This window comes from Paroedura picta, chromosome 6 (genome assembly GCF_049243985.1).
Source record: "Paroedura picta isolate Pp20150507F chromosome 6, Ppicta_v3.0, whole genome shotgun sequence".
NCBI classification, from domain to species: Eukaryota; Metazoa; Chordata; class Lepidosauria; order Squamata; family Gekkonidae; genus Paroedura; species Paroedura picta.
The window spans coordinates 90286617-90310715 of record NC_135374.1 but is presented as its reverse complement, the minus strand read 5'-3'; the positions used below and the strand labels follow the sequence as shown (position 1 = coordinate 90310715).

General features: G+C 42.8%; 1 protein-coding gene across 1 annotated transcript; it reads right to left on the bottom strand.

Annotated features, from left to right (window-relative positions):
* Window positions 1-1005: 1005 nt before the first annotated feature.
* Window positions 1006-23662, bottom strand: ECRG4 (ECRG4 augurin precursor). The gene is made up of 5 exons (XM_077343605.1): window positions 23188-23662; window positions 8711-8831; window positions 6435-6482; window positions 1684-1841; window positions 1006-1359 (listed from the first exon to the last, which is right to left on the bottom strand). The coding sequence occupies exons 2-5, from the start codon at window positions 8793-8795 to the stop codon at window positions 1198-1200; spliced, it is 453 nt and encodes a 150-aa protein (XP_077199720.1). The 5' UTR covers window positions 8796-8831; window positions 23188-23662; the 3' UTR covers window positions 1006-1197.
* Between the last annotated feature and the right edge of the window lie 437 nt (window positions 23663-24099).

The window sequence follows — 24099 nt, the reverse complement described above, 5'->3', positions numbered from 1 at the left end:
TTTTGGCCCTAAATTCCCATGAGGACAGTGCAATCCTGTTCTATTTAAAGAAGTCCTGGGCTTGTGTTAAGTAAATGAAACTCTCATGTCTGTTGTTTATAAGGATTGTTGTCTTTATGGATGGGATGTGGGTGGGTGTTTGCTGAGCCTCTACTCACTATCTCCCCCCTCCACACACACACACCACTCGAAATCTGTGTGATGATACACTGCTATTGTGTCTTTCTCCTGTTTTATCTGTGCAACAGCTTCCTTTTATCCTGGCGACAGCCCTGTGATGTAGCTTAAGCTGGGAAAGATGGACTCGCCCAAGGTCATCAGACTTAAGTCTCCCAGATTCTAGTCTTACACTTAATCAAGCACACCATACTGGGGAACGTTTTTATAGACATGGTCTTGGGCAGCTCTGTTGCAGCAGAGGGTGGCACTGTTTGATGCCCTGCATATTTGTAAACAGAAGATTGAATGATTGCTTACACAACCAGGATTGTGGCGCTTGTTTTTAGTAACAAGCATGCCTGGAATCATAGAATAATAGAGTTGGAAAGGGACCTCATGGGTTATCTAGTCCAACCCTCTGCACTATGCAGGACACTCACATCCCAATCGCTCATCCACTGTAACCTGCCACCCCCTTGAACTTTCACAGAATCAGCCTCTGTTTAAAAATTTCCAAAGATGGCCTGTTGCCTATCCTGGTGTGTCAAACAGGACTAGTGCTTAAGAAAATTGTGTGTTGCTGGTTTTTGATAGGGGACCAAAAGTAAAGCTTGTGTATCCCTGTTCGTCTTCTTGCAAGTCATTGGCTTGGATTTCACTCCTTTTCTACCTCTCACATCTGCCCCAAGTGCTGCTCCTAAGGGGGAACAGTCCAGCCCCTTGTTTTTGTATAGCAGTTGTTTTAAAATGTTTTTTCAAATGTGAATGGATAGTTCATAGGACCATCCTTCAGAATCTAGGAATGGGAAATAGGGACCATTATTTTTTACTGCACTGATGAAATAGTTCAATCTAGTATGAAATTTTAATTCTAACACATTTATATTGTGTGCTACTGAGTAAATATAAAAAGTACAGTTCTATTTTGTCTCATTGCATTAACAGTTCTATGTAAAACTAGAAAGAGAAAGGTGGTTGAAGAGGGAGAGGCCCTTATTGCTCTTCAGGAGGTGCTTGATCAGAGGAGACAATTCAAGGTTAATAATCATCGTAGTTGACACTGGCTCCATGCCGGAAAGTGTGTGGGTTTCGTGGGCCAATAGGAGCATCTTCATCATAGTGGTGGTGGTAGTAACCACCATAATATTCATGGCCACTGCGTCCTAAGTTTGACCAATAGGAGACATCATCTTCAAATTTCTGTATGCAAGAAAAAAAGGAACGAAGGGGCAGATGTCAGCATCTTTGGAAATGTTTGCATTCACAATCCACCACTGACCCATTGAAAGTTCATGCCAGTTGACCTGCAGTGAACCACGAGCCAGCCAAAAATCATGCCCAAATGTTTATATTTCTTACTGATTAAATTAGACTCGAGTTAAGTACAAAAGACCGCTCTTCAAGACTATGTCCACTGATATATCACAGGGGAAAAACTCACAATTTCACAACTATGTGGTCATATGACCTGTAATACTTATGATTCTCTCCTTAAATGTCTAAACAGAACTTTTTGTGACTTACAGCTTCATCAAAGCCCAAGTAAAGAAACTGCTGGTACCACTGCTGCACATCAGGTTGACTCCTGTCCCACAGCTGGCGTTTCTGGCGTTTCAGGCTGCGTAAGAACTCTTTGGCCTTATCTTCTTTGACTGACACTTCTTCCTTAGCTGCAACTGGGGCTGGGATGAGAATAAGAAAACACATGTCCCGTTATTCCAAGGGCTGCTCACAGTACATAAACACACAAATACATGAAAGTGTTTGCTGCTAATTAGCAATGTATAGCTTGGCTCTAGCAGAAATTTCCATGGATGGAGAGATTTCCATCATCAGGCTGTAGGTTTCTCACCCCCCTCCTCTCACTGTGGTCCCAAATGCTCCCCAAAATTCTGCTCCTACAACGTAATGAGGAAGCTGGAGGCCTGGAAGGGGGGAATTGGCAAAAATCCCCTCCCCTTTAATCTCTGCTGGACACAATCTTATGTCTACTACACACATATGTTATGGCAGGAGACCTTGAATAAGCAATATCACTGAACTATGTATATGCAAGCTGTGCAGACAGTACTGAAGTTAAAGGTAACATCCTGCATGTCCCACACAGTAATATATCTGAATGCATCACGAATTCTTATAATGCACTCCTAAGAATCCCTTCCTGAGAGTAAGCCACATTTAATATAGTTGAGTACAATTCTCAGTAGATCTCCTGAGGACTGCTATCTTAGTGTGGCTATAGTTTTTCTCAGTTATATCAGCAATTAGGCACTTCCAGACTATGATAGGAAACATCCGTGTCAATATGATACCAATTTTCCTACAAAGTATTTTGTTGGATCTACGCAGGTAGAATGACCTGCCCTATCCACTATTCCAGAAGTCTGCAAACTTAGAAAAAGTTCAAAGCATGGTGCTTACTTGGATTGCATATCTATTTACCTTGTTGTAAAGTAGGAGTTCCCAAAGTGGGTGGTATGGGTCCCCCTCCCAGGGGGCAGTGGAAGGATCCAGGGGGGCAGTGAGGAAAGTGGGGGAACTAGGGGGAGGGTAAGGAATTTGGGGGCAGTAGGAGGGCAGCAGTCTGGCATTCTGCTGTGGCTGTGTTTTCCTACAGAGAGATGTTCCAAGGTGGCTTGCCATTGCCTACATCACTCTTCCATCTGAGTGCTGACCATGGCCAGCCCTGCTTAGCTTCCTGAAGAAAACAACAGCTTCACAAGGCGGGCTGGATGGGATCATATTCCTCCTGAGCTCTTCCCCCTCCTTAGACTCTGTCCTTCTCAGGCTCTACAACAGATCTCCAGAAATTTTTTAACCCAGGGTTGGCAACTCTTCCCCAAAAGTCTCCATCTTCGAGAGGCTAGAAGAGCTTTCTCCTGCTTGCTCCTGGCCATATGATTTTCCATTTTTTCCTTCTCTTCCCCCATCTGTCTTTCTCCTCAATGAGGACCCAAAGGGTCCTTTATGAATGACTTGTACAAAGACTGTATATAAATATATCTATTTTCCAGACTAAAATATGGCTGCTGTACAACAACCAAAAAGAGTGTAGGCAATATAGTGTCTTTTAAATTTGCAGTAGACCGAACACTGGAAAGTGGTGTGTGTTCATGTGTGGGAGACACTAGGGATGTGGGCTGGGAGCCTGAAAATGTGTGGGAACCACTGCTGTAAAGCATCTCTGAAAAACCCTTTAGTCCCATAAAGATCTTTGCCTACTAGTTATTCCAACATCCCGCCTTTTTATTTTAAAAGAACCATATTTAACTCTAGATCCATAGGTTGCAGGCCCCAACTTTAAGAGGCATGTTGTTGAGTATTCATCTCAAGGACATGTCATTGGGGCAATGTAGAGTCTCACATCAATATATTTAATTCTCAACATAGCCAATTTGTGGATGCTTAAATCTATAGGCTGAGACTATGAACAGACAAGACAGATTTATTTTTTTACAAACTTGGAAATGCCCTGGGTTTGCTGACAATTATGAAATCTTTTTTTAATGCTCCAAACTAAAAGCAGCGCCCCCTGTGGCTTTAAGATCCAGATGCCTTTGCTTAAAAAAGGTAGATTGGTTGGTGGGTGGGAACAAGAGGAAGAAGCAGGGAAAGAAGAATAGGGGGGGGGGAGGTTGCCCAAAGGAAAGAAAGATAAAACAGAATGCAGAGAAGATAAAAGGGGAAATGAAGTGCCCCCTGTAAGTCCTTGTAGGTCCCCCTCTGGACAACTTGACCAGTTGGTAGTCACTGTTCAACTAGGTCATAGTTTCCCATGGTAGAGGCTGCCAGCAGAATGTAGTGGGAGACCTGGCCTCCAGTAACAACTATTGCACAGAGATGCAGATCTGGAATTACATATTCCTGCAGCCATGACCAGTATTTCCCCTCTGAAAAGCAAATCTGAAATATAAGGAGAATGGAGAAAGGGTACTTGACTATTCCTTGATGTTCCAGTTTTCCTCTACAATTCCATACCTAGTGATCAATCCTACCAGTTTTTCTGCTAATAAAGGAGGAACCAGAGGCCTTTTTTCCTGACCACCAAAGATTATGCCAGGGATTATGAAATGCACAGGATAAAAAGCCATGGGGGATAAGGACTAGACTCAATTGAGATCCAGTGCAAAATAAAGGATTTAATCCGAGCCTCTTTTGTTAAAGTTTTAGACTTGTCCTTCCATTAGAAACACTCCATGGATCTGCAATCTGGATGGTTTTCTGGGGGTTTATAAAAAGACGAAAACAGTGGGAAAGGCAAAAATAGCTCTTCACAAAACAGAACCAATGACAGGGGGTTTCAGGGCACAAGGAATATTTAGAATGTGTGTTTCTGGTCCAATTTCGCTGCTGGCACAGAAATTAGGATTGCAAAATTTAGTCCAGTGACACCTTTAAGCCAAAGTTTTATTCAAGGTGTAAGCTTTTGTGTGCATGCACACTTCTTCAAAAATTAGGAGAGTAAGTGATACAATAACATTTATTCTATATAGCCAAAGGCCATTACAAATCACAGTTAAAACAATATGGTACAAATACAAATAAAACAATATTTCTCCAATATTTCGTACATAAAATTGTAAACATGGCCTACTGAGTTACAATAAGAGGGATAAAATGGTGTATCAAGGTGGAGACTCCTGTAAAAATGCTTTGGCTCGGATCTTCCTGGCAGCTAGAGCAAAAAGTGCCGCCCTATATGAGATAGAGGGGTCGACACCTGATAACAGGAGATTTTGTTAAAATCAGAAATAGGGTGTGAGTTTGGTAATAACTTGGCAAAGAATTTGCCCCTGGGTTCGGAGTTCAGGGGACAAGCCAAAACATAGTGGGGCAGGTCCTCCACAGATGGATTTACACATATATACAGGCCTTGGGCTGTGGGTATTTGGAGATATCGCCCAGAGAGCGTGGCTGATGGCATCATTTCAAACCGCAAAGATGTTAGGGCCATTCTAAGATTATGTGTTGTTATATTTACTAAACTAGCTTTAAGGCCCGCTGTAGCCCAAATACAGCGGGTGCTAGCGGGCAGGCGGCTGGGCGCAGGAGGCCCCCTCCAGGGCCTGGCCTTGTCCTAGGAAGCCTTTTGCCCCCCTCCCCCCCGAGGCCCCAGCTTCGTCCCAGGGAAAGGAGCAAGCCCGCCGTGTTCACGATGCGGTGGGCCTGCTCTTTTGCCCAGGACGAAGCCTTTCCCAGCCTCCCATGATGCCCTGCTTCGTCCTGGGGAAAGGAGCATGCTCGCCGCATCTCTGCTCCTTTGGCCAAGCCAAAGCCTTTCCGGCCCCCCCTCCAGGCCCCGGCTTCGTCCCGAGGAAAGGAGCAGGCCCACTACGTCTCCGACGCTGCGGGCCTGCTCCTTTCCCCGAGATGAAGCCTTTCCTCCCCCCGAGTTCCCGGCTTCCAGGCGGCGAAAGGAGCAGGCCCACCACATCTCTGACGTGGCAGGCCTGCTCCTTTTGCCACGCAGAAGCCTTTCCCCCACCCTCCCCCCGATGTCCCAGCTTCGCCGCCAGGCCCCTCACCTCTCGGACTGACAGGAGAAGGGCCGCCCTGCTCCTTTCCCAGCGGCGAAGGCTCTTCCCCCGACCCCCTCACCTTCCGGACTGACACTCAGAGGGGCCAATCAGGAGCCGTGAAGCAGCTCCTGATTGGCCCCTGCGAGTTTTTATCCTGGACTCACCCCACCCCTTTCTCCTCCCACATTGCCCTTAGTGTTTTATTACTACCGCTACCTCAGAGCGGTTGACAGATATGATGCTCTAGAATGGTCTTTTTAAATTGTTTTATACCATGGGGAGATGGGGGGAGGCGGGATATAAATTAAATAATAATAACAATAACAACAACAACAATAATAATGGGGCTGATTGTGATAGCTGAATTGAAGAGTGATCAATCAGTGAATCAGCTTTGCCCACTCAATCACATACATCATAAATATTGGCTGATGTATGCAGTAAGTCATCTGGTATGGTATAGCGTGAAAGAATGGAGCTAAAAAAATCAGACCGAATCCTATCTTTGCTCAATAGGAGCTTAAAACGTTGATGGCTTAAAGAATCTAATTTAGTTGTGATGTCTTTCTTCCAAGATATCAGAATAAGTGGGCATGGGCTTTGAGCAAGGGAAAACCAAGCTCTGCCCTCATCAGGGCTGCAGGAGACCCTTTTGGAAGAGCCAGGATACGTCTGAAGAAAAAAGTTCTGAATGGGCTCCAAGCAACTGATTATTTGTTCTTTCCAGAGAGAGTAAGTGGAAAAGATGGACTTTACCTTCTCGTCTTTGAAGCATCACCTTAAGTTTATTTCCTCTTGCAACACCTAAATGAATCAAGTGCATACATTAGATTTTTAAAAGATTGAAAAATTTTACGTACTGCTCCTTAATAAGGAACATGATTGTCTATGCAAGGGGGGGAAAATAAGATGCATAGAGGCAAATTAAGATTCTTTTCTCTGCTTATGGTAGGGGAGAATACCACCCCCCAGGCCATGCTCACAAAACTCTTATTAAACAAGCATTTGTAAAATCTTCCCCCTTCTCTTGAATCTGACACACACATCCTAATTTTAAAAGGGATGACACAGCAAGCAGATGATGGCTGTTTGAATTTGTTCTGCTGTTTCTCACTGAATATTTATTGCATTTTGATGCATTTTAAATAATTTGTCAAGCAGTTTTGAACTCCAGAAGAGCAGCCTATCAATATTGAAATAGCTAGATACACCATTGGCTTTGCTGTTATGCTGCTCCCTTTGCCCACCCTCATTTCCAGCATGCTGTGGGTTGAAAGTAGAATGACATTTACTTTAACAGTATTGAGTGAGGTGTGGCTAATGAGCGGAATTCAGGGCCAGTAGCTGCATCTTCACATGTAGCTATACAGCTTTGACAGTAAAAGTGTGAGTTGACCACTAAGTACTGGGTAAATAGAATCACAGAATCATGGAGTTGGAAGGGACCTCCTGGGTTATCTAGTCCAGAGGCTGCCAAACTATAGCTCTCCAGATATTTATGGACTACAATTCCCATGAACTCCTGCCAGCATAAGGCTCATGGGAATTGTAGTCCATGAACTTCTGGAGAGCCACAGATTGGCCTGATTCTAGTCCTACCCCATGAACAATGCAGGAAATTCATAACTACCTGTCCACCCCCTGTGAACCAATCTCATGCCCAGATGATGCCCCGCCCCTGAAAACCAGAATCCCTGGCCCGTCTTGCCTGGAGAAAATTCATCTTCTGACCCCAAAGTGGCAATCGGCATTTCCCTGGGCATGCAAGAACGGGCCACAAAAGCCAAGCACCGACAAAATCACTTCTGCCCACCCACTAATAATCTGCATACGTTTACAGAAGCAGCATTTTTGTCAGATAACTATCTAGCCTCTGCTTAAAAACTTCCAAAGAAGGAGAACCCATCACCTCCCTAGGAAGCCCATTCCACTGAGGGACTCCTTCCAGATGTTTAGCTGAAAATTCTTTTAGTTATCAATTACACAATGTAATCCTGTATTTATTTATTTATTTAACTGACTACCCATCTGACAAGTGGCGATTTACATTTTAAACCCCCACATAAAAACAATACCCACACACAACCCAAATGCAGATTTAGAAAAGCTTTATTTTCAGCCAGCTTTCTTTGTATAAAGATGTCAGCCACAAATTTCACTGAATTATGTTTTTCCTCACTGGTACATCTTGAGCTGGACAAAAGTTCAGTCCTGTAATTCTACTTATTATGCTATTAAAGACACTGAGGGGGGTATACTATACCCTTTAAACACAGAAGCCTACCCTTCTTTCCTACCTTCCAGTTTCAAATATATTGCTACACACATACATGTGCCTGGAGCTATTTATATTAATGTATCACTACATCACCAATTTAGCATAAGATTCATGGGAGGTGATCTCTTAGATGTAAATAAAAAATTAAAAAGCAAGCATGTGCTATTAAAATTGTGGGAAAAGGTGATGGCAGGCTTTCTCTCCCCCCACCCACCCCCACCCCCACCCCACAGGAGCATTAACAACTATTTGACAGGCAGATATTCCATCAGTGCAACCTTCCCATCACTGCAGATCCACAGTGGGGAATGTCATGAACTTGCTAGTGCATTGGTTGAAGTCATCACCAGAAAAGCTGGGAAAAGCAGTTGATTGACAGTTTGATGTGGCATTAATAAGGGCCAAACAGTGAGATTTGTCAACTCTTCCTCTCCGCGCCCCCCCCCCCCCGCAAGCCTCCTTAGGCTTGAGTGGCAAGCAGCAAAAATCCAACAGGTAAAATCCTATCCCTATCCATGCTGGGGAGAGTGTGTTGTCCCCTGACGAATTCCGTTTCTCCAAAGTTCTCTTTCATCGAAGACGCTGCCATGAGCCTGTATATAGGTTCCAAATCACACACACGCCCTCGTTCGCCCCTCCTCCCCATCACTTCGAGGAATCTTGGCGCCGGGAGAGATACACAAGCTCCTCTCCTCCTCCTCCTCCTCGCAGGCACTCTATCCACGTGCGGCCTCCCTCCCTCCTTGCGACTCACCGGGACTGCAGGCGACGACCAAGACGAGCAGCAGGGCGGCCAAGGAGAGAGCCGCCCGGCCGGAGCAGCGGGCGAGCGGCGGCATCTCGGCGAGGCGTGCGGCTGGCGAGTGCGGCTGCACCTGGGCGGGCGAAAGAGAGAGGGCGGGAGAGCGGTCGGACGCGGCGCTACTGTCCCGCCCTGGCTGGCCCCCCTGGTGTTGCTGGTGGACGCCGGCCAGGCGTCGCGGACGGAGGCCGCTGCAAGCGGGTTAGGGCCCCTGGCATCTTCCCCGGCAGCCGCGCGGCCTCTTTCCCCCGCTCGACTCTCCCCCCCCCCTCCCACCATCGGAGAGAGGGGCGTGTTAGTTGGTTGCAACACCAAAATAAACGGGGCGTTGTAGCACATTGGAGACAGACAAACCAACCGTCGAAATTGAGGGTCCCCCGGACAGCATCCGAAGACGTGGGCGCTGACCCAGGAAGGATAGTGCTTTCAAGTGTCCGCTCCGGGTTTGCAGAATGGCTTCCCAATGGATGCTCAAGGGAAACTCTTGTCTCTGGCACCAAACATGCCCTGGGAGCTACTCCTCGCTCGGAGGCAGCTAATTCATCTAATACAGTGAGCTGCCTGGCATGCTCGACCAGCCCTGTGGATCGCCCAGGAGTCACCTTGTGCAAAATGGTAGCACATCAAATTTGTTCGTGTAATAAAAAGCACCCCCAACCATGCTCAGCCTTTCCAGATTTTGAGAATAGGTAGCAGACTCAGCACCACCTCTGACTGCCAGCTTCTAATGTAAGAACATAAGAAGAGCCCTGATGGACATCAGACCACTGGTCCATCTAGTCCTGTTTCACACAATGGCCACCCAGTTCCTCTGGAGGTCCACAGGCCTTAAGGTCCTTTACCTTAATGAGCCTCAAAGCTTCTTACCAATCTCCTTCCCTTCCTCTTCCCACAAGTGACCCCTGTTAGGTAGGTGGGGTTGAGAGAGTTCTGAGAGAGCTGTGACTGGCCCAAGGTCACCCAGCAGGCTCCACATGGAGGCGTTCTCCAGATTAGAATTCGCTACTTTCTGACTTACTGACAACCACACTGGGCAGAGGGCAGGAGAGTAGTTGGTATACATGATGTGATGATGTTATCCATTCAGTCATCTCCGACCCTCGGTGATTCCATAGGAAAGTCTCCGCAGTGCGCCCCTAACTCTCTGACTGCTTCTTTTAGTTGGTTCATGGTCATCCCTGTATCGGCTTTGATCGCGTTGAACCAGCGGATCCTTTGGTGACCAGCGGATCCTTTGGTGACTTTTGCCACTGACCATGCCGAGCATTAATTATTTTTCTAGCGAGTTTGATTGCATGATGTGTCCAAAGTGAGTCTTAGCCGTAATATCTTCCCTTCTAATGACAGTTGGTTTGCTCCTCTCTAAAATTGTTGTTCCAGAAAGAGAAGTTCTTGTGTACCTGGAGTGGAATTTGATTTTATATACCTACAAATGCTGACTCAGGCCAGGTATGCAGGAGCTCTGCAGTATTTGGGGAATGGAGTGGGTTTATGTAATTCTTTTTCACCATTCTATTTTCCCACCATCTCACATACTGACCTAAAACCGGACCACATACTAACGTCCTAAGTATGATGGATGGTGCTTTGAGCCAGACAGCAGAAAAAATAAGCAACTCTCTAGGAAATTACAGTAATAATTTGTGCTCCATTTATTAACACCCCAAGCAAGTTGGAGACTCATAAGAAAGCAGACACTAACTCATTCTGTTCTCTGTAGGATCTCTTCCAAAATTAAATAGGAATCCAGCCCATTCAGCATGCCAAGCTATGTCTTCTAAAATACTTGTTTAAAGACTTTAAAAAGTCAATATACAGTCACCTGTCAAAATTAGTTGCAAGAGCTTCCTCAGAGCCTCTAATTATCTGTCCCACTAGAGACATCTTTAGTTATTCAATGCTGCAGTAAATGGCCACATCATAACACTTTCACAGTACTATGCATACAATTTTGTGTTCAACACTGAATGGCTGCAAGAGCCATAGTTCGGTTTTATATGTGTTTTTTATCCTGGAGACTCCAACTTCAATCTCTGTTCTTTTAAGTTTACGAAATGGATGTGGCAGAGCTCAAAAATATAAGAGACTTTAGAGCAGTGGTTCTCAACCTTCCTAGTGTCACAACCCTTTAGGGAGAGGGGAGAGGAATGGGAAGGCGACTGTAAGCCGCTTTGAGCCTCCTTCGGGTAGGGAAAAGTGGCATATAAGAACCAACTCTTCTTCTTCTTCTTCTTCTTCTTCTTCTTCTTCTTCTTCTTCTTCTTCTTCTTCTTCTTCTTCTTCTTCTTCTTAATACAGTTCCTCATGTTGTGGTGACCCCCAACCATAAAATTATGCAAGGGTTCTTTCACAGAATTTAAACCGAAACTGACCAATGTGTGTGAAGATCCATTGTTCATGACTGTGTATAAACTGTTTTTTTCTCAGTTCAGTTCTGCCTTTTGTCCCCCATGCCGATCTTGCTCTTTTACGCTGCTCCAGACAGACAAATGCTCTATCTCGATCTACCTTGCAAGGCTGTTGTGTGGATGGCACTCCCCTCCCCCCGTTTTGGGAGGGGAGGTATTTCAATGGGGTATAATGCTAGAGTCAACCTTCCAAAGCAGCCATTTTCTCCAAATGAACTGATCTCTGCCACCTGGAACTCAGTTATAATCTCAGGAGAACTCCAGCCACCAACTGGAAATTGGCATGCCTACAATCAATATTTTATTCAATGGACTCTAGAAGGGTTTAACTGCACCTTGTTAACTCTGAAACAGAATTTGAACATTGGTACAAGATGCTTTTAAAATGGTACTTTTATAGGGAATAAACAGTAAAAAATTTGTGATTAAATAAATAATAAATCTAAATTTGGTCAGAAGTATAAGTAAGGACAGAAGTATAAGTAAGTTTTGGTTTTATAATCTAACCTGACTGAGGCATGTTAGATGACTACAAGAATGCAGCAGTAAGCTGTGATTAATTTATTTTAATGAGTTTTCCTATATTACTCAATTTGAATTGCTCCCAGTAACAGTTCATATGCGAAATGCAACTTGGCATTTCAAACTGGTTTTTTAAAGATAGTTCCAAGAAAACTACAGGAGTCATGATTTTTCTCTTCAAATAACAAGAGCATTAAAGGCGTTAGTCAAATCCGCCCCTATTTTGCCTTTCACATTATTGGATGCACAATTTCACTGTTGCTGAGGCACAGTAGAAGAAAAATAGCACCTGAACAAGATTTTTTCATCGGTGGTTTTTCTTTCGTAATGCTTCAGGTGTCTGTCTGCCTTGAACTGTTTCACCCGTGTGAACAGGAGAGGTACTATAAGGAAATAGAGTGAGAAAGAAGATGGCAGGGAAGTGTTTTGTCTGGGAAAGAGAACCAAGTCCAATTCAATGTGTGGGTTATGACCTCTAAAGCTGTTCATGGTCTAGGCTCCACATGTCTAAGGGACTCTGCTTTCCTCCCTTATGTCCTTGAAAAACAATTATCATCTTCAGGCTGCCGCCTACAGATTGTGCTCCCAAGTAAGGAGTGGGTGGCTAACCTGGCATCAACCAGAGCCTGTCCCCTTTCCTTCCATTCAAGCCCCCACTATGTGAGGAGGTGAGAGGAACACATTGCAAGGACATTTTATATACCAGGGCTTTCAATGTAGTCTTGTACTCTAGGTGTCATTTGGGGGGGGGGACAATATAGGGGTTTATGCTGCTGGTTTGAAGTAGTAATGTCCATTAATGTAATATATTTAAGTTGTAATGTATCAAGGTAAACCAACTTGAGCCCAATGCAGTCAAAATATAAATATTAAAATCAATAAGTAAATAGATTAGGCCCCCATCTTTCTAGTATCAGCAGCAGCAAGGAAAAGATACTGAGCTCAGATTTCAAGTTTCTCCGTTATTTGGTTCATTTCTCTGTACTCTTTAATAATTGCTGATGGTTAGAATCGTATAGTATGGGGTATAAGTGGAGACACCAAGTTTTAAATATCCATCAGGTCCAAAGCTTCCTGAGACCTATTGCTCTTTCATTTTTTAAAAGCAGTTTAAATTTCATGGTACGCTCTGCCTCTGAGTAAGGTACACAATCTAACAGAGCATAATAAAGGAACTACAGGATTAAATGCTAAAACATGGCCCATACATTCTAAATGTACAGAACACTTTGGCACCTGAAAGATTGTGTTTTAGAACAAAGAATATGTAATTTTTTTCTCTTAAAAATTCCGAACTTTGGATTGTATCCAGGACGCTTTTGCAGGTAGAAGTGTAAGGAAAAGACTTATTTATTTACATTTTCAGATTTCCCCAAAGGCTCAGGACAGCTTGCAACATTCTGTTACATTTTTAAGCAGTCTAATTATTTACATTCAAAGTATCAGCGGACTTACCACCTTCTGTCTGGGGGTGGGATGGGGGAATAAGGTGCTTTTCTGTTGGAATACTAAGTGGGTGTTCAGATGCTTGTGGTTTGTGTAGGGATTTACTGTAGGTGCTTGTGCTAAGTCGAGGAGTGTATCCCCACTTGGGTTTATGTTTGTGCAAGATCTTGCTTGACCTTTCAGTTTCTGGGCACTGTAAATATGTAGGGCTATGCTCTATAGGTGCATCACAAGATCTTGAGCAAGCAGAAATGTGCTAAGTCTGTTTATGCTTCTATTTGTGCATTGCTGCATCTAAGCCTTTATACTGTAGGATGTAGTCAAAGGAACAGTAAACTGAATTATGTTGAATTGATTAATTAATCAAATGATGATGTTATTCATTCAGCCGTGTCCGACCCTTGGCGATTCTATAGGAAAGTTTTTGCCATGTGCCCCTGTCTCTGACTGCTTCTTTTAGTTGGTTCATGGTCATCCCTGTATTGGCTTTGATCGTGTCGAGCCAGCAGATCTTTTGGCAACCACATTTCATTTTGCTGCTGACCATGCCGAGCATTAATTATTTTTCTAGCGAGTTTGATCGCACGATGTGGCCAAAGTAGTTAATCAAAGAGTGTTGGCTGATCTGTGTCTTCACTTGGTGTAATGTTGATTTGTACATCCTCAAGTAAGAGCGTTCCTGAAACCAGATATTTCTGAAATTGTTCTTTGATATTTTTGAGGTTGTGGAAGAAATGTAGACTGCAAGTAATTGAGCCAAAACTTTGGGGATTATGATGCATTCCAAGGAATAATCAATGTAATAGTTCTCTGCAAACTTATTGTTAAATTCAACTATGAGGCATTAACATTAGGCTGGCTATTTGTAGACTCTAGGTATTTAAAAAATCAATAAAAGTTTTGACCCACCAATTAGTATTTTTCAGGATCAAAATGTTTGTACACAAGGCAACCGTTTTAACTGTCCATATCTCAGTTCAGGATGCAGATGGTTGGCTTTGCAGCTTACTGTGTAGTAATTGTTTATGTAGTCATTTGTTCTTGATGTGGAACATCTATTGGCGCAGACCCTATAACAGAAATGATAACATATGTAACATCCGTTGTCCCGCCTTAGGGAGTGCGCCAGTAGATGGCCCACAGCAGTGGTGGTGGCATCAGAACAGTGAGGCCCAGCACTGAGTGAGGCCCACTTGTTGCTCTGGTGCTGGCATCAGTCTTCTGAGGCCACTCCCACCCTCCTGAGAGCAGGGGCAGCCTCAGGAGGCTGGCGGCAGCGGCAACAAGCAGGCCTCAGTGCCAGAAGCTCCAAAAATAAGGCAAGAAAAGGGTTCAGGAGGAGGAAGTCTAGGTGTGTATTTCTGAGAGGGGGGGACAAGGATTCTCATCCCTTACGTAGATGATCCACATAATGGGGGAGAATCCTTGTCGGTAGATTTTTAAAAATAAATTTGTTTCTTTTCATTGCACGAACAATTGTTATAAAAGTAATGAATCCCTAGAATGCCAATAAAATCACCAACCTTTTAAATAACACCATTAATCTATTAAGAATTCAAAAATGGCACAAAATGGGTCAAGCCTCAGATGTTTAAAGTTTTAACCCATCACATATTTAGAAAAGCCTTTTCCATGTTCTGGATGATTTAGTTTGTAAGGTAGCCCTTTTTACTCATTAATCTTATGTGGTAGGGAGATTCATACAGAGAAGGAACTTCAGGTATGCTCAGAACTGTGGGTGATGAGGAATCAGGATGGGTCAACAGCAGTGGTCATGTAGAATTATTGTCCATGACATTTTTCCTGGCTTTTGCTTTGATTGTAGCAGTGATTCTTTCTTCGCCTCTGGTTTTAATACTGGAGTGGGAAAGAGAGGAACTCATACAGATTTGGACCAAGCAACCATATTGCTCTTAGGAGATATTGTCATCTGATTGCTGGAAACCTCAACTTAATGAAGCGTTTGTCAGGCTAATACCCAAAGCAAGCGGAGACTGGACTACAGTAATTGTTTGGAAAATGACAGCTTTGCCTACCCTAAGCGCTTCCACTTTCATTCCTAGCCTGCCTCTGCGGATACATGAGTGAGTGCCACACAGAGGACAGACCTGTGAGCTAGTTTTATTTCAGCAGACAAAGAATCAGCTCCAGTAATAACTAGATGATGATGATGACGATGGAAAGAGATCCACAAAAGGAAGATCGTCCCCGTTTTGAGCCGAATGCTTTTGAAGAAGCGTCTTCTGCTTCTGATTAGCACGCATTTTCATGTCAAACGTGTGTCAGCATGTGTGACATGCAGTGTAATTTTCTGCGGGTAATCACTTGTAAATTGAGGGAAATAGAATAGAATGCTCAAAAGCCTTTGACGGAAGGGAAAAATCAGGCGAGTACAAAGCACTCATTCTCTGCAGTGAACGGCGCATTAATGTAGAGAGAAACTATGGTTCCCAAGAGGCTATTATATGAGCAATATGGACAGACTTAACATATTGGACACAGAAATTTCCACTAGGAAGACATGCCCTTACTTAAAACATTTAAAATCCCCCTATTATTACCACTTAATGTAGCTGGGGGGAAACTTGACTTAGTTTTAATTCATTTTATGACATATTGAATTTGTTGCTTTTTTAAAAGCTGGAGGTAGTAAAATATATGGAAAGGGAATAATTTGGCATACTCTAGGCCAGACAAGGCAAAATTAAGCATTTTTAACACACTACTAGTTCTAGTACAAGAGAATTAGCCAACTTGAAATCAAAAGCTTTTAAAATGTTTAACTTTAGCTGGATTACATACTCTGATTCCTATGGAACTGGAATTCATTGTTGTAACAATCTGTCAATAAAACCAAATACTAGTACAGTTAAATCTACAAGAGGATATCTAGGTTTAATCAGTATTTTTAATGCATATGTTGTCTTTGACCTTGAGCGCTTAATATTGCACCTGATGTGCATTCTTGTTTTTCTCCAGCTTAAGCCAAGTGGATCTCCCCCCCCCCCATATGAACCAGCCTGAGTTGTGTGGGGTGATGGTTGTTTGTCCATCATTCACCAATAAGAGTGCTCCCTCAGCTCCATGTTGAGACCCTGATCAACAACAGAATGAATGGGTAGTTGATATGACAACCGAAATAATATTATTTTCCTCCACTGTATATGCTCAAAGCCAGTCACCACAGCTGTTCTGGACCTCATGTACCAGTAGAACTTTCAGTGGCCTCCTATAACTGATCATGATACACTTTGAGGACGAAATCCCACCCATCTTTTCCAGTTTGAACTTTATCTACAAAACCAATTATTTCAGTTGTCACCTCATGCAGAGAGAGTAATCCTTCAGGTGTTGAGGCTGACTACTTGAACTCTTGGACCTTGCATTCCCTAACTTATTAGGCAGAGCAATAGTTATCAGAGGGATGGATAGGATAAATGTTGAATTAATAAAAAGCATAATTTCAACTGAGGCAGCTGCAAAACCACTTCTGGTCAAAGGCCCCTTCACCCTTCTGCCCTTAACAACCATTTTAGTTGCAGGCATTTCTGGATAATAGCCGGATCCTACATTGTCAAATCTCAAGATTTCTGAATATTAACAATGTATTTCAGTTCAGATAAACAGTAATCACGATCAGAGCATTTTGTTTGGGATATAATTCGTTAATATTTATATGTACATCTGTATGTACACATGCTTAGGGATTTAGGAATTGTCCTTTGCTAGTCTCTCCTCCACACTAACAGAATTTCCACCTGTGAATACATATGGAGAACTTGTTGTTATGTTTTTATCATTGTATGCGACCTAACCTGGATCACCCAGGCTAGTCTGATCTCATCAGATCTCAGATGCAAAGTAGACTAGTGTTTGGGTGGGAGATCCCTAAAGAATACCAGGGTCATGACACAGAAGCAATCAATGTCAAACCTACCTCTGAAGGCCTCTTGCCTTGAAAACCCTAAAGGTCACCACGAGTCAGCTGTGATTTGATGGCCCTCTCCCCAAAAAATCATTATGAGTAGAAATGGGTTAAGAGAGAATTATTTCTTGCACTATCACAGAATAACAAGTCAATTCTGTCCATTTATGACATGGCAGTTCCTGCATTTCTTGTTATGGCATTTAATTGTACTTTTAAAGATTTCTATTCTTCATGAAGATCTCATTGACACAAACAACTCAGTTTCATATAGCAAAATGAAAAGATTCTACTGAGGTACCTTCCTTAATGGTAAGGCCCTGACTATTATACACAATATAAACTCTCATCTATACATTAAAAGTTCACAAACCTATAGTTCTGTCTTCAGATATCAAAAGCTCATCGCATCATTATTATCTACCCACAAACACATTTCTCAAGGCACCAAATACTATTAAAACATATTTATTCTACTACTTGAAATATCTAGGGAGGGCAAAATACACTTTAAAAGTTAAACTCTGCCTTCTTACTGGAATAGAGAACTGAAAAGGAAAAGATTTGAGGAAATATGAAAACACAAAGCTGGAAGGGATCTAAAGGATCATCTAGTCCAGCTTGCTTCACAATGCAACAAATCCACAACTACCTACCTTCATTCCCCCCCTCAAGAAAATAATCATAGAATCATAGAATCATAGAATCATAGAGTTGGAAGGGGCCATACAGGCCATCTAGTCCAACCCCCTGCTCAACGCAGGATTAGCCCTAAGCATCCTAAAGCATCCAAGAAAAGTGTGTATCCAACCTTTGCTTGAAGACTTCCAGTGAGGGGGCACTCACCACCTCCTTAGGCAGCCTATTCCACTGCTGAACGACTCTGACTGAGAAAAACTTTTTCCTGATATCTAGCCTATATCGTTGTACTTGAAGTTTAAACCCATTACTGCGTGTCCTTTCCTCTGCAGCCAGCAGAAACAGCATCCTGCCCTCCTCCAAGTGACAACCTTTCAAATACTTAAAGAGGGCTATCATGTCCCCTCTCAACCTCCTTTTCTCCAGGCTGAACATTCCCAAGTCCCTCAACCTATCTTCATAGGGCTTGGTCCCTTGGCCCCAGATCATCTTCGTCGCTCTCCTCTGTACCCTTTCAATTTTATCGATGTCCTTCTTGAAGTGAGGCCTCCAGAACTGCACACAGTACTCCAGGTGTGGTCTGACCAGTGCCGTATACAATGGGACTATGACATCTTGTGATTTTGATGTGATGCCTCTGTTGATACAGCCCAAAATGGCATTTGCCTTTTTTACCGCTGCATCACACTGCCTGCTCATGTTTAGTTTACAATCCACAAGTACCCCAAGGTCTCGTTCACACACAGTGCTACCTAGAAGCGTATCCCCCATCCAGTAGGCATGCTTTTCATTTTTCTGACCCAGATGCAGAACTTTACACTTATCTTTATTAAATTGCATCTTGTTCTCATTTGCCCATTTTTCCATTGTGTTCAGATCTCGTTGAACTCTGTCTCTATCTTCCGGAGTATTTGCCAGTCCTCCCAATTTGGTGTCATCTGCAAACTTGATGAGTAGTCCCTCCACCCCCTCATCTAGATCATTAATAAATATGTTAAAAAGTACCGGGCCGAGCACCGAACCCTGAGGTACCCCGCTACTCACCTCTCTCCAGTCTGATGAAACACCATTGACAACAACTCTTTGAGTGCGGTTCTCTAACCAATTCCCTATCCACCTAACGATCTGAAAATCCAGATTGCAGTCCTTCAACTTATCCATCAGAACATCATGGGGAACCTTGTCAAAAGCTTTACTAAAATCCAAGTAAATGACATCAACCAAATTTCCCCGATCCAGCAAACCTGTTACTTGGTCAAAAAAGGAAACTAGGTTGGTCTGGCAGGACCTGTTGGAGACAAATCCATGCTGACTTCCTTGGATCACCAAATTGTCCTCCAGATGTTTGCAGATCGCTCCCTTTAATATCTGCTCCATTATCTTCCCCACAACAGAGGTCAGACTCACTGGTCTGTAGTTTCCCGGGTCATCCTTCCTCCCTTTTTTGAAGATCGGAATAACGTTTGCTCTTTTCCAGTCCTCCGGGACATCTCCAGTCCTTAAAGAGGTTCCGAAGATGATGGACAAGGGCTGTGCAAGTTCTCTGGAAAGTTCTTTGAGTACTCTCGGGTGCATTTCATCTGGACCAGGGGATTTGAACTCATCCAGTGCAGCTAAATGCCTCTCGACCACCTCTCTATCCATGTTAACCTGCCACCCAGACACTATCCTTTGGCTACAGCCATCTCTAGATGTGCCTAAACACTTAGACCTGTGGGAAAAAACAGATGTAAAATAGGCACTAAGCCTTTCTGCTTTCTCTGCATCTTTCGTTAGAGTTTGTCCATCCGCACCCAACAGCGGGCCTATTGCCTCCTTTACTTTACGTTTGCTCCTCACGTAACTGAAAAATCTTTTCTTGTTACAATGGGCTTCCCTGGCCAATCTTAGCTCACTCTCAGCTTTGGCCTTTCTGATGATTGATCTACAGTGCCTAGTAACCTGTAGGTACTCTTCTTTAGAGCTCTGTCCTTCCCTCCATTTCCTGAACATTTTCCTTTTCTTTCTTAGTTCCTCTTGAAGTTCTCTGTTCATCCAAATAGGCTTCTTAGAGCTCCTGCAGTGTTTTCGTCTTTCTGGAATAGTCATTGATTGAGCATGCAATAGCTCTTGTTTGAGTAGCGCCCACCCTTCACATGCTCCCTTCCCTTCCAGCATTCTCGTCTATGGTATGACACTCATCATGTCTCTGAGTTTATTAAAGTTTGCCCTACGAAAATCCAACATCCGCGTCTGGCTACAAGCTTCCTTGGCTCCCCATCTCAAAAGGAATTCTATGAGGACATGGTCACTTCCCCCTAGGGTCCCCACCTCCTTCACCTCATCCACCAACTCTTGCCTGTTGGTCAGTATTAAGTCCAGTATGGCTGAACCTCTTGTGGGTTCATCTACCATTTGATAAATGAAATTGTCAGCCAGGCAGGTCAGAAACTTGCATGACTGAGGACGCTTCGCAGAGTTTGTTTCCCAGCACACATCTGGGAAATTGAAGTCACCCATGATGACAAGGTCCTGCCGTTTGGATATTTTCTCAAGCTGCTCACAAAGTGCAGCATCCACATCCTCTCGTTGGTCAGGCGGTCGGTAGCAGACACCAACCACCACACTGTTTGTTTTCCCCTCGCTTATTTTCACCCAGATGCTTTCCACTGTAGATATGCTCTCCTTCACTAGAATTTCCTGACAGGTAAGCCCTTTTCTCACATACAGTGCCACTCCTCCACCTCTTCGATCTATTCTGTTTTTTCTGAACAGTTCATATCCATCCACCATTACATTCCAGTCATGAGAATCATTCCACCAAGTTTCTGTGATGCCTACTAGATCATACCTTTTCATCAGCATGAGAAGTTCCAGCTCTTCCTTTTTATTGCCCATGCTTCGGGCAATAAATCAATAAAACAAGAAGTTTCTTCTTTCTGTACAACTCTTTGACCACCACTGAAGACACAGTCCTTGACTGGGCAGTCCTGGACCTTGGCTATGATCCAGAATTGTTTGTTTTTGTATTGTGTCTTTTGAACTAGAGACCGTTAGCTAACACACACACACACACCATCCCATCAGTATCTGGTTTTAAATATCACCTGAATGAAGAGTTACATGATTATGGAACAGGCACAAATCATAGATGTGCTGGATCCAGATAAATACATCCAGGTCCATCAGCACATGGAAATCAGTCAGGAAATCCAGAGCAATTGTTTCTTCTATGAAATACTGTATGTATCTAGATGAAAAGGCAAGTTGGACATGAATAATCATTCACGTCCAACTTGCCTTTTACATAGCAGAATTCTGCCTCGCCTATCATCAGGCAAAACATCTTGCCACAGGTGGGTAAGGGTGGAAGACTATATAGTATCTGCTTCTGGTATGTGTGTTGGGGAGACAGCTATGATGAGAGGAGGCCCTCCTCTCCTGTAAGGGGGCAGGCAGCACTCCAAGTGCTAAAAAAATTGGTCATCAGAATACAAAGGAATGCAAGGGGGGGATGCTATTACAACAGACTAGGAGGCTACTTTTGTTTCCCTACTGTATTTAGATGATTGTTAATGTTAATATATGAGCCTCTTGTGGCGCAGAGTGGTAAGCAGCAGAAATGCTGTCTGAAGCGATGTACATGACGTTGGGAGTTCGATCCCAGCAGCCGGCTCAAGGTTGACTCAAGCTTCCATCCTTCCGAGGTCGGTAAAATGAGTACCCAGCTTGCTGCTGGGGGGGTAAAACGGTAATGACTAGGGAAGGCACTGGCAAAGGCACCCTGTATTGAGTCTGCCATGAAAACACTGGAGGGCATCACCCCAAGGGTCAGACCTTTACCTTTACCTTTAATGTTAATATATATATCTCAGTCCAACACCTAAATACATTATTTTTCTTGAGGTTACTGTTGTTTATCAGGGTGCTTTTTCTTTTCCTCTTCACTATGCTAAATCATGCTTAAAAGAACAAGCATATGATCTATAGAATTCAGTCACTGCCAGAGCTATTTTGTTCAAGGACAATCTGTTTATCCTTAAGCCTCATACCTCCCCCCCCCCTACCCCCCGCACATACCTTTGTTAAGACAGGAGACAAAACGTGTGTTTTTATTTTTTTTTAATAAGCTGGTAACGTGTGTGTTAAAATTGCTTCTTCCCAGGTTTGCTAACTCTATGAAGAATTCTAACACACAGGTTTCAGTGCTAAGGTTGAGTGAATACCTAGCTTAAAATAAAACAGTGTTAAAAGAGATAATTTAACCACATGCAAAAGATCTGTGTTGTCTAGTTCTGCTTTTACTTCTTTTTTTTTCACCGTTACTTTTAACTTGACTTTCGGATTGGAATCATATTGGGCTAGAAGGCAAAATTTCTTAGAGTATAGCAAATTCTCTCATATTACTGCGCATTTGTTAATATAGAACATCCAATAAGTATTCACCTAAAATAATATAAGACATAGTAAGACCACACAGAAAAAGAAGGACATTTGGGGGGGGGGGGAAGCAGAATGCAATTCAGTAAGTTCATTTTATGTTAAAAGGCCTTTTGCATTCTTGGATGCGAACAAATGAATTATGATATAATTCTAGACCAGAGAATCTTAATGCTTCACTGTGCATCATTGCTATATACAAAAGCAGAAAATAACTTATTTAAGTTTATTAATAAGAAGTGCAACCACGTCGCAATTTAATGTGACAAGCAAAATACTTAATTGCTCAGAAATGCACACTTGCATAATTTATATCACAAAGTGGTAAAACAATGATTTTATCCATTTTAAAAGATTTTGTATCCAACTACAGATTCTGAAATCCTAGTCCATGCAGATAGAGTTGGTAACTTTTTAACCTTATTTCACAGAAAGATCTTAAACCATAAGGCATGATATTTTAGAGATCAGACGCATTACACCACCTGTGAATGACAGAAGTGCAAAGAAATACAATATGGCCGGTGTGGAATGACCATTCATTTCACTTAGGCACATGCAAGAAAAGATCTTGGTCACTTATGCCTATTAACATATGAAAGAATGCATTAAAAGGCAGCACTTTTAACATAAACAAAAAATAACGTTATTCATGCTGTGACCGAGATCTACCGTTCACAAAACTGAAGGATTTTACTGTTTTTTTCCTACTTTATATCTGTCATACATGGAAGAGGGTTTAACTTTGCAACAACAGAATCCTCAAGGTCACCTGATCTCTGTTTAACAGCTAAAATAATTTAGGAATAAGTCTCTGCAACTAGGGGGCTAGGAGTGCAGCTTTACTAAACTAACATATACAGTGAGTTGAAAGAAACATCTTGCACACTCTATATTACCCTGAGCAAACAAATAATATTACAGTGCACCAATCTGTGGCATTTATACTGAATCCTAATATCCTGCTTCTGCTGTCTTAATAGTAGCAAATTATACTTGGTTTTATTAAAATAGAACAGTTGATAAAAATCATTTCATATTCTTATAGTAAACATTTTTTAAAACATTACCTTTCAAATAATCTGCTTCCTGTCTTCACGTCTGGCCCAAAGAAATTAGATTTCCCCCAGTTCCTGAAACAAGTTGGTCTTTATTTAAGGATGCCTTGAGTTTTGAAAGTAGGGCAAGAAGTGATCAAGCAGGACTGGAAAAATTTATTACAGTGGTATATCACTGCTCTTCAGCAATATCCAGAAGGAGCAAAGTTCTTTAGTTATAATAAGACCAGGCTGTCACAAGAACATTGCCACAATGGGCTGGTATATTTTGTTTAGCCAAAATATGCTTGTCTCCCTCATCTGCAAGAAATTAAGAAACATAAAAGCACAGCCCAAAGTCTCTCTCGCATTATTCCTTCTCTCTCTCTTTCACACACACACCATATACAAATTCCTTTAAGATGAGAACACAGGTATACATTTGCTTGCAATCATCTTCCTTCCCTACTGATTCAGCCGAAATACGATTCTTCCAAATTCATTTTAGAGCGCTTGGGGCAAGTTTTTCAGCGAAAGGACAGATTCCTGAGGAATGGAATCAATGTGTATTTCATATATATATACATCTGTTCTGACTTGGTTGACAGCCAGTTGGACCCATTATGAAGCATTAAAAATAGTTTGCCTCCACGTGGAGCAGGGGGAATCAGTGGGAGAGCAAGGTAGTGTAATCCTGTTTCAATGTTGAAGGCCCTTCCATTTTCATCTCTACCCTTTCCTAAACAAACCCTGGATTAGACTGTGTGTCTCTCACTTCCCTCGTACTACTATGGTTAGTGCAGGCTTATAGGGATGCCAATCTGTGAGGATTTTGCAATATTTAATCACTGTTCTTTGGGAGAAAGCAAAGGAAAAGGCCATTTCTTTGAAGCTCCCTTAAGTTAGAAATATTCATCTTCAGGTTTCTTCTTTCAGTTCAATTAT

Excerpts from the sequence above, each read along its gene's own strand:
- ECRG4 (XM_077343605.1), bottom strand. The coding sequence starts at position 8,795 with ATGCCGCCGCTCGCCCGCTGCTCCGGCCGGGCGGCTCTCTCCTTGGCC. Across the intron at positions 6,483-8,710 it reads GGTCGTCGCCTGCAGTCCCG|GTGTTGCAAGAGGAAATAAA; the intron begins GTGAGTCGCAAG and ends TGATTCATTTAG. Across the intron at positions 1,360-1,683 it reads ACTTGGGCTTTGATGAAGCT|AAATTTGAAGATGATGTCTC; the intron begins GTAAGTCACAAA and ends TCTTGCATACAG.